The following is an 18005-nucleotide window of genomic DNA, read 5'->3' as shown; positions in this document are numbered from 1 at the left end:
ATAAAGTCACTTGGAGCTAATTTGTTGGTGTTTTTACAATAATTATTATTGTATTTTTTTAGCTCTGAAAACTTGGGGGTGCAAATGTAATCACTGCTTGACCAAATTCGGCCCACGGGACGCCAGTTGGTGAACCCTGACCTATAACGTAAATTGCTATGTATGAAATGGATAATGTAATTAAAAATATATTGTTCCAAACAATATGTCTAAAAATAAGCTAAATAAAAAAGGGTACTTTTGAGATATTCTTATTAATATTTGTAATGTTGAATAAATGTGATTTATTTTATAATTTAAAAAATTCAGAATCTAGACATACTCCATATGTTAGAGCGCACTATAAGGAGTATAATGACACCAAGATGATGTCTGTATCATGTACAGATCACAGGGTCTTACAGGAGACATGTATACAGTAGGTCTAAAAAGAGCCTAAAATGGCCACTTTCATTGTAATTTTCTCCTACATTTTTTGTGATACAAATGGAAAAAGCATGTCAAACATCCTTCCTCCCAATGAATATTTTATGTGAAAATTGCCAGAACAAATCATTTTTACCCTGTCCTGGCGTGGAATCGCCTCATTGTTTTTGATAGCTTTGTGTGGCACACACCCTGCACTCAGCATCATGGGTCAGCAGAAAACCTTTAAATGTCATGAGCATACTATTTTATATTACAATGTATATGATATTCTGTTTGATATTCATTTTTTATGTCACAAAACTACTGTATGAGTCCTCTAACTTTACATCAAAGAGGACAGTTCTGTTTTTGCTTTTTTGATGTTATAGAGACTTGTCTTCCATAAGATGTTCTCTTTGTTGGATGTTGTTATTTAGATCTCCTGCTGCCTACACCAGTCTCTGTAACTCTGTAACACGCTCAAAATGTGGGCCATCTCTCTGTTTGTCTCGTGTGTGTGTAGGTGGGGAACCCTTGCGTGGAGCTGACTCTGTCGGAGCTGCAGGAGATGGCCACACGTCAACAGCAACAGATCGAGACCCAACAGCAGATGCTGGTTGCCAAGGTACTAGAACACAGACAATAATATAAACCATTAAATCATTTATTGACCTCTCTGGGATAAACCTCCTTTCCAACCGCAATACCGCAAACCATATTGACCTCGCATTCAGAAAACCCACTGGTGTCTACACCTCTGAGATTTCTGGCCAAGCTCAAAGTTTTTACCCTCTGAGTTGAGTGGCTGTGTTGTCAATTCGAGCACACCGTAGCAAAATGTTTTAAAGCTTTTCTCATTGGACAAGTCCGGGGTTGTCCCTTTTTTATTTCAGTCCCCTTTTTCATCCAATCGGTGCCTACTGAACGTGGCCCCGTTGTGTTATGGAATCGGTGCCGTTTGAGTGTCCAGAGTGTAAATCATTCTGATTGGTCACAGACAGTTTTTCTGGATTGGCTCAGGTTTCAGCCTCTCTCTCTGTGGGCTCCAGCCAGTCAACATGTGGGTCAGAAGGCTCATCTATATATTTTTGTATTTAACTAGGCAAGTCAGTTAAGAACAAATTGTTATTTACAATGACGGCCTAGGAACAGTGGGTTAACTGCCTTGTTCAGGGGTCAGAACGACAGATCTTTTACCTTGTCAGCTTGGGGATTTCGATCTTGCAACCTTTCGGTTACTGGCCCAACGCTCTAACCACTAGGCTACCTGCCGCCAAATAGTTATATAGTTATGTAATATATAGATCCTCATTTTCCAGTGGGCTGGGGGACAGGCACCGGGTCAGAGAGCAGGTCTATATGTTATAGATCTATAGATGGATCCTCAGCTTCCACTGTCTGGGCTGGGCCATATCACCAGGGATCCATTTGACATGGCACTCTATTCCCTCTATAGGTAACTGGCCAGAATGGGGAGGACTGGGGAGAGGATTTACTGGGGTCTCAGACAGGGGGAAGTGTGGATGAACCTGGTTCTTCTAGGTTTCCTCCTTCTAAGGAGGTTTTACTGGCCACTATGTATCTGCTTCTGCTTGCTCTTTGATTGGTTGATGGAATGGGATATAGTTCACACGGTCTGTGGTTGATCTGGTCACATGTGCTGTGGTCAGCTTGTTGTGGTCTCTGTGGTCATTTAAACACAACAAGCAGTTCCTAGATCAGCTTGTATGTGAGGATGGGTTCAGTCATGATCTAGGTACAAGGTCATGGTTACTAAGGTTAGTGCGGTCATTGTGGGAGTTGGCAGTGTGCGTTGCCAGGGACAACAACAGGAAGGGACTAGATGTCCTGCAGGAAATTAGGTCAGCAGTGAGCAGCCAGCAGCTGAGAAGGAAGTGTGTTGTCTCAAGGAGGGGAGAAGACGGAGAGGAACCTAGAGGGTTGAACAGTATTTACCACACCCAGCGCACTGGTCACTTCCCAGGAATATCTAAGTCAGAACATACTGGAAATGCTAATTTAGCACCAGGAAAGCATTTACGTGTATCGTGACATCAAGGGGACATCTTGTCACGTATTCTTTTGTTTCATTGATCATCACATTTCCTTTACAAGGAGTTTGGATCTGGTTGTGGGTTAGGTTTTGACTGATATTTCTCATTCTGAAGGTAAATCTGATTTTATGATGGGGCTGAAAGAACACTGCAAATGTTCCAATGTTTTCTGTTCTTTGAGAAGCCATGATGCCTTACTCTGTGGATGATTGTAATGATTAGGGTAATAATGGTGATGAAGTGGACTCCTAGAGGCTCAGTGTAGATTGACTGTATAAGCTACACAGCGTTTAAGTGAGTCATATTTGTTCAGTGTATTAGCGGTGTGTATTAATGTGCGTGATTAGCTGTGAGTTTGTATTGAGGGGTTACCTCTCCTTCTATTGAACAGTATATTGTGTTTAGTCAACACTCCCTGTCCTACTCTCTCTGTCTGAGCCTGTACTGTGTTTGCTCATTCTAGAGCAGAATTGAAAATGCTTGTCAGCACCACATAGTCTTGCAATCCCTTTCATTCGCTCTCATTCACATTCTGATTCCTTTTTCCTTCATTCTCTTACTCCACCACTTGTGTGTATTTGGTATGTATGGATTCACTTCCGCTTATTTAGATTGTCTATGTATGTGAGTATTATTTGCAAGGCTGGTATTTTTTTGTGTTGGAAAAAACATGTATTGGCAAAGCCCTTTTCCTATTGTGATACTTTTTGGGGGTATATTCTCTCTTCTCTGCGAGCTGGTGTGTTGAGGCCCACTGTGTTAGCTGAATAGGATTGTATTTAATGTGTGTCTCTTGCTCCCTCTTTTCTCAATCCTTTTTATTACCTTCTTTTTCCTTTAACTTCTCATTCCTCTTCATCTTTTGTTCCTTTCAACTCACTTCTGTGCGAACTGAGGGTGTGTGTGTGTGAAAGTTATTTCTAAAAGCTGGTCATTGTGTGTGTGACTGTGCGTCAGTTTGTGTCATTTTATCTGTCATTGCACTGTTCTTGAATGAAGTGGAGGAATGCTTTTCCCTCCCCATATCTGTAACTCATTGTTCCTCCAACCCAAACCTCTCCTCTCCTGTCCTCTCTCTGTCCTCTCTCCGCCCTCTCTCTGTCCTCTCGCTCTGTCCTGTCCTCTCCTGTCCTCTCCTCCTTTCCCCTCCTCTCCTTTTAGGAGCAGCGTCTGAGGTACCTGCAGCAGCAGGACCACAGACAGGGCCAGACGGTGTCAGAGGCTGGGAAGCTACAGAGGTTGATGGAGCGAGTGGAAAGTCAGGAGGCCAAACTAAAGAAGATCCGCGCCATGAGGGGCCAGGTGGACTACAGCAAGCTCATCAATGGCAACCTGTGTAAGCCATGTGATGCAGGATGCAAACGCAGACTCCTCCTGGTGGGAGGAGCTATAGGAGAACAGGCTCATTGTAATGGCTGGAATGGAATAGATGGAACAGAGTTTGATACCGTTCCATTCATTCCATTCCAGCCGTTACAATGAGCCTGTTCTCCTATAGCTCCTCCCACCAGCCTCTTCTGACGGAGAACCCCAGCATAGTGGAATCTAGGCTCCGTTCAGCTGTCCATGATGTCATCTCTTTCCCTAGTTCTGTCAGTGAGCCTGGAATCTGACCCTCCCCATGTTGTGGTCTGGAACTGGGTGTGTCTGGGTGCCTTAAAGTCCCTATGTTCATACTGTAGCAGGGTGTAGTCCTGTCCTGTATAACGTCCAGGGCTGCACCCTGTCTGACACATTCTGATACTGGTACTCAGGAGAAAGGGGAGTTGTCCATCCAGTCCACAACTTTCCAATACACTCTATTCACTCTTCTCTCATACACCATCAGACTTGAAATATCTATGTTTTGATTTCTCCCAACACACTTGAACACACAGGTAGTCCGTATCTCACAGTGTACTGCGTCTCCTCTCCTCTCCTCATGCAGCGGCTGAGATCCAGCATGTGAGTGGGCAGTTCCAGGAGAAGCAGGCAGAGCTGCAGTCAGCTGTGGTGAAGGTGGACCAACTCAACCAGCAGCTTGAGGACCTGAGGAGGGGACGTCTCAACGGCCTGCAGCCCCTAGGAGGACCTCTCACTGGCACCGCCGCTCTGGAGCTACGCAAACTCTACCAGGAACTACAGGTACATTTCCTGAAGAAAATGCGTGCTTGCTTCGGCTGTTCTAAAAGTATGTTTTGGGTACTACTGCATAATGTACACTGTATAATATACACTGTCTGCTCAGAACGACTGTACATGTCATCAGAGAGAAAGCTTGACGTGACATTTATTTTTCCGTAATACAACAAGCAATGACACTATAAAATGGCACTTCAGATTCACATTTTCTTAGGAAGTTCCAGATGATGTCATCCAGCTGCAGAGCAGATGTGAAGGAGAGGAGATTGGATGAGTCAGGCTGACAATTTCATTCTGAAGGATATTTGCGACGCTGACATAATAGATGTGCAGCTTTGTCTCCATTCCTCATCCTGCCAGGGCATGGTTAAACAGAGACAAGACAGGGCGCACATTGCCCATCCATCTGCCTCCTGGTGTGACTCACAGCCATTCTGTTCCATGTTCCCTCTGTGTCTCTGTCAGGTGCGTAACAAGCTGAACACGGAGCATAGTGGCAGGCTGCAGCAGAACAAGGAGCTGCTGAATAAGCGCAACACGGAGGTGACTATGATGGACAAGCGCATTGGGGACCTTCGCGAGCGCCTGCACAAGAAAAAAACAGAGGCACGTCAAAAAGAGATCAACCCCACAGGAAGAAACTCTCAGATTGAGTATCTCTGGGAAGCTTCTATCTTTGATTTCACCTTTATTTAACCAGGTAGGCCAGTTAAGAACAAGTTCTCATTTACAACTGCGACCTGACCAAGATAAAGCAAAGCAGTGTGGCAAAAACAACACAGAGTTACACATGGGATAAACAAACGTACAGTTAATAACACAATAGAAAAATCTTCATACAGTGTGTGCAAATGAAGTAAGGAGGTAAGACAATAAATAGGCCAATAGTGGCGAAGTAATTACAATTTAGCAATTTACACTGGAGTGATATATGTGCAAATGAGGATGTGCAAGTAGAAATACTGGTGTGCAAAAGAGCAGAAAAAGAAAAACAAATATGGGGATGAGGTAGGTAGTTGGTTGGATGGGCTATTTACAGATTTGCTGTGTACAGCTGAAGCGATCAGTAAGCTTCTCTGACAGCTGACGCTTAAAGTTAGTGAGGGAGATATAAGTCTCCAACTTGAGTGATTTTTGCAATTCGTTCCAGTCATTGGCAGCAAAGAACTGGAAGGAAAAGCGGCCAAAGGAGGTGTTGGCTTTGGGGTTGACCGGTGAAATATACTGTACCTGCTGGAGTGCGTGCTACGGGTGGGTGTTGCTATGGTGACCAGTGAGCTGAGATAAGGCGGAGCTTTACCTAGCAAAGACTTATAGATGACCTGGAACCAGTGGGTTTGGCGACGAATATGTAGCGAGGACCAGCCAACAAGAGCATACAGGTTGCAGTGGTGGGTAGTATATGGGGCTTTGGTGACAAAAAGGATGGCACTGTGATAGACTGCATTAAATTTGCTTTGTGTTCCCACTTATTCTCATACACACAGACCGCCAGCCTATACAGTAGCATAGCATGCCTAAATACTGTGCAGTGTGTAGTGAAAGTACACAAAGTTTTCACATTTTGCTGCCTTAGCTGACATTGTATTTTGCCCTCTCTCTCTCCACTCCACAGCTTAACAGGATAAACGGTCCTCCCTCCCCCCAGCCCACTCCCAGCAGCTCAGGCCGCGTAGCCGCGGTATGTCCGTACATCCAGGTGCCCGTCCCAGGCAGACAAGAGGTGGGCTATGCTCTGCCCCCAGACCCCGTTAAACCACCGTTTGTCCCTGGGACTGGCACCATCAGCCATGGCCGCTCCAAATCAGGTCAGTCCCTGTGCCACACTGCAGCTTTACCTACTTTATCAGTCTCAGACTACTTACTGTCAGACTACATCTGTTTATTTGGGACACCTTGGTTTATCTGATCTGGACAGTCCTGAGATTGCTCTGGCATAGCTGGTAACTTCTCTGAAATTTCAGATCTAAATTATTTATATTTTTTCAGATTTTTTATTTTTTTTAAATCTGGCTCAGCGTTCTCTAACTTCCTGTCCTCTCTATTTTGTCATGTCTGTCTGTGGACCTCTTCTTCTCCTGCCCTTATTCGTATTGTCTGTTCTGTCGGTGTTGTTGATGTTGTGGTGCCACGCTGTGCGTGGTCTCGGGCTCAGCAGAGGAGGAAGGGTGCGGTGTGAGGAAGCCCTTCGTCCAATGGAAGGTCTCAGATTTAGACATCATAGTGGACCCCGTGGAGATGAGAGAGGTGCCCCGGTCCCCCTCAGGGGCCTGCAGTGCCGACACAGTCTGGAGCCAGGGGCTAGGGCAGCAGAAGCAGAGGGGCCTAAGTAACAGGGCTCAATATCAACAACATAAATGTAGATAGTTCTGCACTTGCATGTATAACATAGTTACAACTTTTACCTAAAACCAATACCACAGCCTTCCCTTATTGTATACATATTAAATATATTTATAACATTAAATATACACATTGAGTGGGGTCTCCGTAACAAGGCCTCAGTAACAGTAACATACTATAATAAAATACACATTACAAGTTTTATTAGTCGTATGCACACGATACACATGGTAAACACCATCCAACAAAATGCTTACTTGCAGGTTCATATATCAACAACATAGCATAGGATAACAGCTACCTAAAACTAATGCCACGCCCTTGTCATCCCTCCTTATATAAAATATGTACAGGTTGAAATCATTATGTAACTATTGTGTTCATCTTCAGTAGGCCTATGTGAGGTTCCATTTCTTTTGGACCTAGAAAATATATTTATTTACAGTACTAGTCAAAAGTATGGACACACCTACACATTCCAAGAGTATTAGACATCCAAACTGTGAAATAATGGCATATGGCATCATGTAGTAACCGAAAAAGTGTTAAACAAATCAAAATGTATTTCAGATGATTGATTCTTCAAAGTAGCCACCCTTTTCCTTAATGACAGCTTTACACACTCGTGACATTCTCTCAACCAGCTTCACCTGGAATGCTTTTCCAACAGTCTTGAAGGAGTTCCCACATATGCTGAGCACTTGCTGGCTGCTTTTCCTTCACTCTGCAGTCCAACTCATCCCAAACCATCACAATTGGGTTGAGGTCGAGTGATTGTGGAGGCCAGGTCATCTGATGCAGCCCTCCATCACTCCCCTTCCTTCTTGGTCAAATAGCCCTTACACGGCCTGGAGGTGTTTTGGGTCATTGTCCTGTTAAAAAGCAAATGATAGTCCCACTAAGCGCAAACCAGATGGGATGGGGTTTCGCTGCAGAATGCTGTGGTAGACATGCTGGTTAAGTGTGCCTTGAATTCTAAATAAATCACAGACAGTGTCACAAGCAACGCACCATCACACCACCTCCTCCATGCTTCATGGTGGGAACCACACATGCAGAGATCATCCATTCACCTACTCTGCATCTCACAAAGACACTGCGGTTGGACCCAAAAATCTCAAATTTGGACTCATCAGACCAAAGGACAGATTTCCACCGGTATAATGTCCATTGCTCGTGCTTCTTGTCCATTGCGCGTGCTTCTAATAAAAATTAAGAAAACCCCTTGAATGAGTAGGTGTGTCCAAACTTTTGACTGGTACTTTATATTGGAATGAATTGTCATTGTGTGCCCAGAATACCACTGTCAGTATGAGCAGCCTCAATTGAATAAGGGGAAATGGTTAGGTAACATGGTTTATTTGTATGGACAAAAATGGACGTATGACGTTAGAGAAGGGGTTACTGCAGCATTGTTCTCCACCTCTTTGAATGTAACAAGCCAAACATGTCTCACAAATAGAACTGAATAGAGTGAAATGAGGGGTTGTCTTTGATGGACTTGAGCTGCGCCCCAAATGGCACCCTGTTCCATATACAGTACCAGTCAAAAGTTTGGACTCATCTACTCATTCCAGGGTCTTTATTTATTTTATTTTTTTAAATACATTGTGAAATAAAATATATGGAATCATATAGAAACCAAAAAAGTGTTAAACAAATCAAAATATATTTTATTTTTGAGATTCTTCAAAGTAGCCACCCTTTGCCTTGGACAGCTTTGCACACTCTTGGCATTCTCTCAACCAGCTTCATGATGTAATCACCTGGAATGCATTTCAATTGAACCAAGATGGCGCAGCAGTCGGACGTGTGTTTGTCTTGTCCCATGTAAATAGTCGTTTTCCTCTCGTTTTTTTTGTATATATTTTAATCTCACTTTCCTTCTACGGACTGAATATAAATTGCTGCAACCAGCCTCACCCAATGTGGTACGGATCTGTTATTTTTATACTTTAGAACCAGAACCCCATCAGCAGCTAACTAGCTAGTAGTCAGTTAGCCACTGCTAGCGGTCTTCACTGTTAACTCGGACACCAGCCAGCTTCAGCTCGGTCAATACCTGCCAGTCTGCACAGCGCGATATCAACCCAGAGCATATCGGACTGCTTTTTCTCTACCACATCTCCGGATTCTCTGGACCATTACACCGGATCATCGTAGCTAGCTAGCAACAACCTGAGTGGCCACTGCTGGCTAACACCTCTGTCCCAAAGCAAGCACCAGTTAGCCTTGAGCTAGCCTCGAGCTAGGCCCATCTCCCAGCTAGCCAAAGAGGTCTACCAGCTCATTTTTGGGCTACAATACCTCTTTAGCCAATTGGCCTGGACCCTTTATTGCTGACACGGAGCCCTGCCGATCCATCACCACTGGTCTGCTGACTTAATTGTCCGAGGAGGTTTCAACAGGCTTTTCCGTTGCGACGTTGCTGAAGACCCATCTGCTAGCCCCGGCCTGCTAGCTTTCTGAATCGCCTTGTCTCCAGCTTGCCTAGTATAGTAGCGACTACCGAACGTCTCCTTGACTCACCAATTGCTGCTCATTGGACCCTATGATCACTCGGCTACACATGCCTCTCCCTAATGTCAATATGCCTTGTCTGCCTTGCTGTTTAGGTTAGTTATTTTTGTTTTATTTCACTGTAGAGCCCCCAGCCCCGCCCAACATGCCTTAGATGGCTCTTTTGTCCCACACCCCACACATTCGGAGACCTCACCTGGCTTAACTGGTGCCTCCAGAGACACAACCGCTCTCATCGTCACTCAATGCCTAGGTTTACCTCCACTGTACTCACATCCTACCATACCTTGTTGGTACATTATGCCCTGAATCTATTCTATCACACCCAGAAATCTGCTCCTTTTATTCTCTGTTCCCAACGCACTAGACGACCAGTTCTTATAGCCTTTAGCCGTACCCTTATCCTTTCTATTGTGTTATTGACTCTACGTTTGTTTATCCCATGTGTAACTCTGTGTTGTTGTTTCCGTCGCACTGCTTTGCTTTATCTTGGCCAGGTTGCAGTTGTAAATGAGAACTTGTTCTCAACTGGCCTACCTGGTTAAATAAAGATGAAATAAATGAATAAGTTGTTAAGTTAATTTCTGGAATTTCTTTCTTTAATGCGTTTGAGTCAATCAGTTGTGCTGTGACAAGGTAGGGTTGGTATACAGAAGATAGCTCTATTTGGTAAAAGATCAAGTCCATATTATGGCAGCTCAAATAAGCAAAGAGAAATGACTTTCCATCATTACTTTAAGACTGAGGTGCAGTTAATCCAGAAAATTTCAAGAACTTTGAAAGTTTCTTCAAGTGCTGCCGCAAAAACAATCAAGTGCTATGATGAAACTGGCTCTCATGAGGACCATCACAGGAAGGGAAGACACAGAGTTACCTCTGCTGCAGAGGATATGTTCATTAGAATAACTGCACCTCAGATTGTAGCCCAAATAACTGCTTCACAGAGTTCAAGTATCAGACACATCTCAACATCAACTGTTCAGGGGAGACTGTGTGAATCAGGCATTCATGGTCAAATTGCTGCAAAGAAACCACTACTAAAGGACACCAATGATAAGAAGAGACTTACTTGGACCAAGAAACACAAGGAATGGACATTAGACCAGAGAAAATCTGTCCTTTGGTCTTATGAGTCCAAATTTGAGATTTTTTGTTCCAACCGCCATGTCTTTGTGAGACGCAGAGTAGGTGATGCTCTCCACATGTGTGGTTCCACTGTGAAGCATGGAGGAGGAGGTGTGATGGTGTGGGGGTGCTTTGCTGGGGACACTGTCAGTGATTTATTTAGAATTCAAGGCACACTTAACCAGCATGGCTACCACAGCATTCTGCAGCAATACGCCATCCCATCTGGTTTGCGCTTATCATTTGTTTTTCAACAGGACAATGACCCAACACACCTCCAGGCTGTGTAAGGGCTATTTGACCAAGAAGGAGAGTGAAGGAGTGAAGGACAAGCAGCCAACAAATGCTCAGAATATGTGGGAACTCCTTCAATACGGTTGGAAAAGCATTCCGGGTGAAGCTGGTTGAGAGAATACCAAGAGTGTGCAAAGCTGTCATCAAAGCAAAGGGTGGCTACTTTGAAGAATCTAAAATATATATATATATATATATATATATATATATAACACTTGTTTGGTTACTTCATGATTCTATGTGTTATTTCATAGTTTTGATGTCTTCACTATTATTTGACAATGTAGAAAATAGTAAAATAAAGAAAAACTCTTGAATGAGTAGGTGTGTCCAAACGTTTGACTGGTACTGTGTAAGCCCTACTTTTCACCAGAGCCCTATTTCAGATGCAGCCTCAGATCGTGTAGTCCTTCTAGAAGTACCTTTTAAATAGTGCTGGGCAGTTGTAATGTTTGAAAGGGAGAGTAGGCAAGGCTTAGTTGGCACAGACACTGCAAAAGGTTTAATAGGAAGTCTGGCAGACAGACAGGGAATAGTTTACCTCCAGACAGACTGTGTCTCAAAGAGAGAGAGAGAGTGATAGACACTCTAATCTCTTTAACCCGATCAGAATCGGGGACCAAAATACACCCAGCACATACACCTTGTATTAGACCTGACCCTATGTCCCTCAGGCCAGTCTGTAGGTATGGAGGGCAAGCTGTTCCTGTATTGTGCCAGTCTGTAGGTATGGAGGGCAAGCTGTTCCTGTACTGTCTGTAGGTATGGAGGGCAAGCTGTTCCTGTACTGTGTCAGTCTGTAGGTATGGAGGGCAAGCTGTTCCTGTATTGTGTCAGTCTGTAGGTATGGAGGGCACAAGGCAAAGAAAGCAAAGTGATCTAGAAATTGAAACGTATTAGCTACAGGGACTAGTTCTTCAAATAGACAGTGTGTTGTGTGTGTGTCACTATACTTTCCGTTGCTCATTTGGACTAGCATCAACATTCTGTCGATCATTTCTCGAGACAACTAGAATATCACAGCTCATCTTTCTTAACCGTTATCCTGGAACACAGACTGTCTTCTTTTACCACTTTCTCTGTCTTGTCTTTCTCACCCTATCCCTCTCTCTCTCTCTGTGTACCCCTCCTGTAGCCAATGAAGCAGTGTGGCCCACCCTTAGTAAAAGTGTCTCCTTGATGCAACCTTCAGATTGGAGGAACACCAGCCCAGACCAGGTGAGATCCCTGCTCCACCTCCCACTACTACAGTCATTGGGTACATCGCAATAGTCTAAAGTGGCTTACTATCATCATCTCCTCTCTTTCATCTGCAAGGATATTAAATAACTAACCATTAAAAGCAATTCCTGGTTGGTTTTCTACACCATATTGCTTTCACATACCCAGTATTTTTTAGATCAATACAGACGGAGAGGACACAAGTAGAAGCCACTTAAGACTATTGAGATGCAGCCATTCACTTTTGGCTCTTTCACACACTCCTTGGACTCTCCTTCCTACTGTCCTATAATGAATCTAACTGGTTCATGGTGTTTACCTCCACAGAGCCTTGACTTCAGTAAGCTACCAGGAGGATCCGTGTCCAAACCACTACCCATCTACGGGACCTACCCTGCACCTACTGGCCACCCGTCTATAGTCTGCTCTACCAGCTCCCTGACCAGGTCTGCCCCTGCCACTTTAGCCTGGCAGCGTTCAGCCCCAGAACCTCCTGGTTACTCCTCCCAGCAGATCCAGCAGCGTATCTCTGTCCCCCCTAGCCCCACACCCCAGTCAGGCCTGGGGGAGGGGGAGAGTCCTGACCCCCTGCCGGCTGTGGCTGTGAGGCCCTACGTTCCAGACCGGTCATCCTCCAGGCCTCAGTCCCCCAGGAAGGGCCCTGCCACTATGAACTCCTCCTCCATCTACCACATGTACCTGCAGCAGCCTGCAGCAGCCAAGAGCTACCCAGCAGGAGGCAGGTCTGCTGTCAAAGCAGGTAAACGCCTCAATCGATGGACATTATATTTTTTAAAGAGTCAGTCAGACCTGGGTTCTAATAGTATTTGATTTCCTTCAAATAATTAAGCTTCACTTAATTGAGCATGCCTTGCACAGTGGGACCAATGTAATAGTTCCAAAAGTGCAAAGGCACTCCAGGGAGTCTCAATCAAACTCTCAAAGTATTTGAAGGAAACAAATAGTATTTCAACCCAGGCCTGATTCAGATAATGCTTGACTTTCCTGTTGGGTCTCAATCTGTATGGTCCTATATTAATATCTCCATCTCCTTTTGTTCGTAGTGTATGGGAAACCCGTGCTTCCCTCCAGCACCTCTCCCTCCCCTGTGCCCTTCCAGCATGGGGCCCTGTCCCCAGGAGGAGAGAGTGGAGAGGACATGGTGGACAGGGAAGGGGACACCACAGAGGGTAGACTCCTACCCCCTCCCAGCGTGGAGAACATCCCGCGACCCCTGAGCCCCACCAAGCTGACCCCCGTGGCCCACTCCCCGCTGCGCTACCAGAGCGACGCCGACCTAGAGGTCCTGCGCCGGCGGCTGACCAATGCACCGCGCCCGCTGAAGAAACGCAGCTCCATCACAGAGCCAGAGGGCCCCACCGGACCCAACATCCAGAAGCTCCTGTACCAGCGCTTCAACACTCTGGCCGGAAGCATGGAGGGCAGCAACAGCACCCCATTCTACCAGCCCGTCTTCATGGGTGGTGTCCTGGGATGTCCGGACATGGACAACATCAACACTTCTAATGGGAACCTGATCGGGACAGCTTCCCTGGTCGTCACTGCCGCAGACGGTACCAACTCAAACCATCGCCTGTCCTCTTCTATGTCCCCTTCCTCTGACTCCAATGAGAGGAGGACACTCCCACCCAGTGAGACCACTCCCCACATGCCCACCTCCCAGCCCAGCTTGGAAGACAACAACAACCAACCTGGCACCAACTCCACTCCCAGGCCCAGCCCCATCCCTGAGGCCTCGTCTCCCCAGCCGAAAGAAACCTCTCCCCGGACTGTCACACCCCCGGCATTGCCTAAGGTCAACCTGCGGAGCCACAGCTCCATAATGCAACAGCATGCTTCCTTTTTGTGTGCCATAATACATAAGGTCTAGAGTTTCTCCTGGTCAGGTCACATGATCTTTGCCATCTGAGTTGCAGATATTGCTTTCTTCACATGAAAAATTACCTGCCCCAGTCATGACATTAGACCACAGGAGGCTGCTGACGGGAAGACAGCTCATAATAATGACTGGAATGAAGTAAAGGGAATGGTATCAAACACATGGGAACCACTTGTTTGATAGCATTCCATTCATTCCGTTCCAGCCATTACTCTGAGCCCGTCCTCCCCAATTAAGGTGCCACCAACCACCTGTGCATTAGCCAGAGAGTAACTCCACTTTCTCTGTCTCAGCAGATCAAGAGGACTAACCTAAAGAAACCTGAGTCAGAGAGGACAGGCCACGGGCTGCGGGTTAAGTTCAACCCTCTGGCCCTGCTACTGGATGCCTCTCTGGAGGGAGAGTTTGACTTGGTGCAGCGGATCATCTATGAGGTAATCATAGGCTCTTCAATTCAATTCAAACTTTATTGTCCCAGAAGAGAAATTTCTTGTGTTGAGTCTTCTCATTTTACATACCATTCTGTCAGCCTGTAAGAGATTTCAAACTGACTTCTAAATCAGCTGCTCTTTAAAAATGTTAATGGCTTTTGTGACTGTTTATATAAAAAGGGCTTTATCAATACATTTCTATTTGATTCATGAAATAAATGTGACTGATCGATAATTTCCCCCATGCAGGTTGAGAACCCCAGCACGGCCAATGACGAGGGCATCACCCCCCTTCACAACGCCGTATGTGCTGGACGTCACCACATCGTCAAGTTCCTGCTTGACTTTGGAGTTAACGTCAATGCTGCTGACAGCGATGGATGGTGAGGATGTACACTGTGACCATATCTCTCCTCTCTTTCTCTTTGACCTTACCTTAGCTTTGGTCAGCTGCATTTAAAACGGTCAAGACTTCACAATGTCTCCATGAACGTCTCTCCTTTTGTGTCTGTCATGTGCTCAGGACCCCACTACACTGTGCTGCCTCCTGTAACAGTGTGCATCTCTGTAAGCTGCTGGTGGAGTCAGGGGCGGCCATCTTTGCCACCACCATCAGTGATGTGGAGACAGCGGCTGATAAGTGTGAGGAGATGGAGGACGGATACACACAGTGTTCCCAGTTCCTCTTCGGTGAGTCGTGTTGTATAGAGAGACATGCGGCTCCTGTCTACAAAACAACCTCTAGCCCCTACACCCTTTTGTAGATCTGTGGAGCTCAAAAGAGAGCTATGGGCCATGTCCCCAAAACAACACTTATCCCTACACACTCGTGCTTGGATATGTAGAATTGGATCGGTATAAGCTATATGTCGAAAGTACCATCTAATCTTTATGAAGACAAGGCAAAGCATCAACCTGATTTTTGGTAACCATCCAATCCTTCTCTAGGGGCAAGGAGATGCCCCTCAATCACGGCCGGTTGTGATACAGCCTGGAATCGAACCAGGGTCTGTAGTGACGCCTCTGGCACTGAGATGCAGTGCCTTAGACCGCTGTGCCACTGGAAGCCCCTGAGAACTGTGAAGTGACCCTCTTCCTCTCTGTCCATCCGCCAGGGCTGCAGGAGAAGCTGGGGGTGATGAATAAAGGGTCTGTGTATGCGCTGTGGGACTATGAGGCACAGAGCTCAGATGAGCTGTCCTTCCACGAGGGAGACGCCATCACCACCCTGAGTCGCAGGGACCACGCTGAGACAGAGTGGTGGTGGGCCAGGCTACATGACAAGGAGGGCTACGTACCACGCAACCTGCTCGGGGTAAGGCCAGTCACCATGATGAATACAACTATGGTCTGAATCACTAGGAAGTTAATATCATAGAGATCCTATCATTTTGTTTAGTTATATGGTTAATGTGTTGTATCTAGGTATATAGATTTCAAAAATCGTGTATGAAATTAGATGCTAATTAAATGTTAGTTGAATTGATGAGGATCCCAAATGACCGAAGCGGCATCTCAAAATATTTGGTAATAAATCCTAAATTGTGACATGGCACCCCCTGCTGTACCTGCCTGTAGAATACGAATTTCCATGATCAGAAAATACAATTAATAGTAACATTTTCTTCTTACAGTTGTATCCAAGGATCAAGCCTAGACAACGTTCTCTGGCATAGTGAAGACGTGCACTATGCTGAGAACGCAGTGCACGTTGTTGTGCTCTGACTGGGCTCAGAGCTGGGTCTGACTGGATCTGCAGACAGTGGCTGTGCCCGGACAGTGCCCTCTCTTTGTGCCAGTCTGTGCCTCCCCAGAACAAAGGACAAGGGCCAGGGCATGGACAGAAGGGGCCATATCCAGACAGACAGACATGCTTGGAATTGGTGGTCACTTACCTAAGAGGAAGTAGAGGCAGTATCCATGGCCCAGAGATCTGTCTACATTTTTTTGAAGGTCCCCCCCTGCCCTTCATTGGACCATGAAGCAATGAAGCTCATTGGATCATGAAGCAATGAAGCTCATTGGATCGTGAAGCAATGAAACAAAACATTTTTGTTTTATTTTCAATGACTCCCACCGCCCTGCCACCACCCCTCATTCAGAGAATACTCTGAGCAGAGCTTCCCTCTTTCCCTTCTCACTCAGTGTTTGTCTCCTGTGTGTCAGTCAGAGTTAGGCCTAAATGTGATGATCTCAGAAAAGGGAGCAGAGAACAGGGGCAGTCATGAGTTATTGAATATGGGTTTTGCAGTAAGTGCTGTTTGAAGGCGATCAGAGTTCAAACCCTGGAGGTCATATCTTCAGGGTTCAGCAGAGGAAAGAAAGGAACAGGTTTTTACAAGATGAGAAAAGGAAGGAAAGTGACGGAAGGTGTAATTGAAAGACTTTGAAGGCCAGTTAAAACTACTAAAAGATGTGTGGAATGTTCTAAACAGTCATACAATGTTGGTGTTATTTATGCAAACCCAAACGTGTTCTGAAGGAATGAGTGGAAGATGTAATGCTGGGATGGGAAAGTGAAAGGGGCTGCATTCTCTTCTACAGATGCAATAACTATGAAGCTAACTATGGGTGTGAATTTGAACTAAACTCAAACACTCATAAGCCTACAGTATATAAATGCTTTATCACCTAAAAAGGCCTATAGTTGGATCTCTCTTTGGAGTTTTTCATTTTGAGTTACATTTTAGCAGATGTTTGTACATTGTATTGTTTTCCCTATTTTTGTTTCAAGTTGGTTGTTGGCTTTTTAATACCCATCATGCAAAGTGATACACATTTTGATCACTGAGTATAGCCATACCACAGGAGGTTGGTGGCACCTTAATTGGGGAGGATGGGCTTGTGGTTATGGCTGGAGTGGAATAGCGGAATGGTATCAAATACAGCAAACATATGGTTTCCATGAGTTTGATGCCATTCCATTTGCTCCGTTCCAGCCATTATTGTGAGACGTCCTCCCCTCAGCAGCCTCCACTGAGCCATACTGTACTATCTTTGGTATAGCCTACCTGTTGACTGATGCTGGCTTGATCTATAGGTTGTGTATTACCATCAGTTCTATGGGATGGTTTATGTGACAAAACGAACACCAAACAATATGCATAATGAAATGTAAATGTACACAATAAATAATGATTTCCCTTAAATGGGAATAAAACATGTTTTAACATATACTGAACAAAAATATGAATGCAACATGTAAAGTGTTGGTCCCATGTTTCATAAACTGAAATAAAAGATTCCAGAAATGTTCTATATGCACAAAAAGCTTATTTCTCTAAAATGTTGTGCACAAATTAGTTTACATCCCTGTTAGTTAGCATTTATCTTTTGCCAATATAACCCATCTACCTGACAGGTGTGGCATATTAGAAGGCTGATTAAACAGCATGATCTTTACACAGGTGCACCTTGTGCTGGGGACAATAAAATGCCACTCTTGTGTCACACAACACAATGCCACAGATGTCTCAAGTTTTGAGGGAGCGTGCAATTGGCATGCTGACTGCAGGAATGTCCACCAGAACTGATGCCAGAGAATTTCATGTTCATTTCTTTATGTCATTTTAGAAAATTTGGCAGTAC

The 18005-nt window shown here is 45.1% G+C and overlaps 1 protein-coding gene across 1 annotated transcript in view; it reads left to right on the top strand.

Annotated features, from left to right (window-relative positions):
* LOC139383612 (protein phosphatase 1, regulatory subunit 13Ba) overlaps positions 1-17673 on the top strand; it is a 35503-nt gene extending 17830 nt beyond the window's left edge. Inside the window, exons 5-19 of the mRNA XM_071128168.1 lie at positions 932-1033; positions 3624-3798; positions 4390-4586; positions 5049-5189; positions 6199-6391; positions 6742-6912; positions 11540-11547; positions 11766-12083; positions 12414-12846; positions 13151-13902; positions 14283-14420; positions 14667-14800; positions 14941-15107; positions 15533-15732; positions 16052-17673. Of these exons, the coding sequence (XP_070984269.1) occupies positions 932-1033; positions 3624-3798; positions 4390-4586; positions 5049-5189; positions 6199-6391; positions 6742-6912; positions 11540-11547; positions 11766-12083; positions 12414-12846; positions 13151-13902; positions 14283-14420; positions 14667-14800; positions 14941-15107; positions 15533-15732; positions 16052-16093 (3171 nt within the window). The 3' untranslated portion in view covers positions 16094-17673. The remainder of the gene's footprint in view (positions 1-931; positions 1034-3623; positions 3799-4389; positions 4587-5048; positions 5190-6198; positions 6392-6741; positions 6913-11539; positions 11548-11765; positions 12084-12413; positions 12847-13150; positions 13903-14282; positions 14421-14666; positions 14801-14940; positions 15108-15532; positions 15733-16051) is intronic.
* The last annotated feature ends 332 nt before the right edge of the window (positions 17674-18005 follow it).

This window comes from Oncorhynchus clarkii, chromosome 25 (assembly GCF_045791955.1).
Source record: "Oncorhynchus clarkii lewisi isolate Uvic-CL-2024 chromosome 25, UVic_Ocla_1.0, whole genome shotgun sequence".
NCBI lineage: Eukaryota > Metazoa > Chordata > Actinopteri > Salmoniformes > Salmonidae > Oncorhynchus > Oncorhynchus clarkii.
The sequence above is the reverse complement of the archived record's forward strand: the minus strand, read 5'-3'. Positions and strand labels throughout refer to the sequence as shown.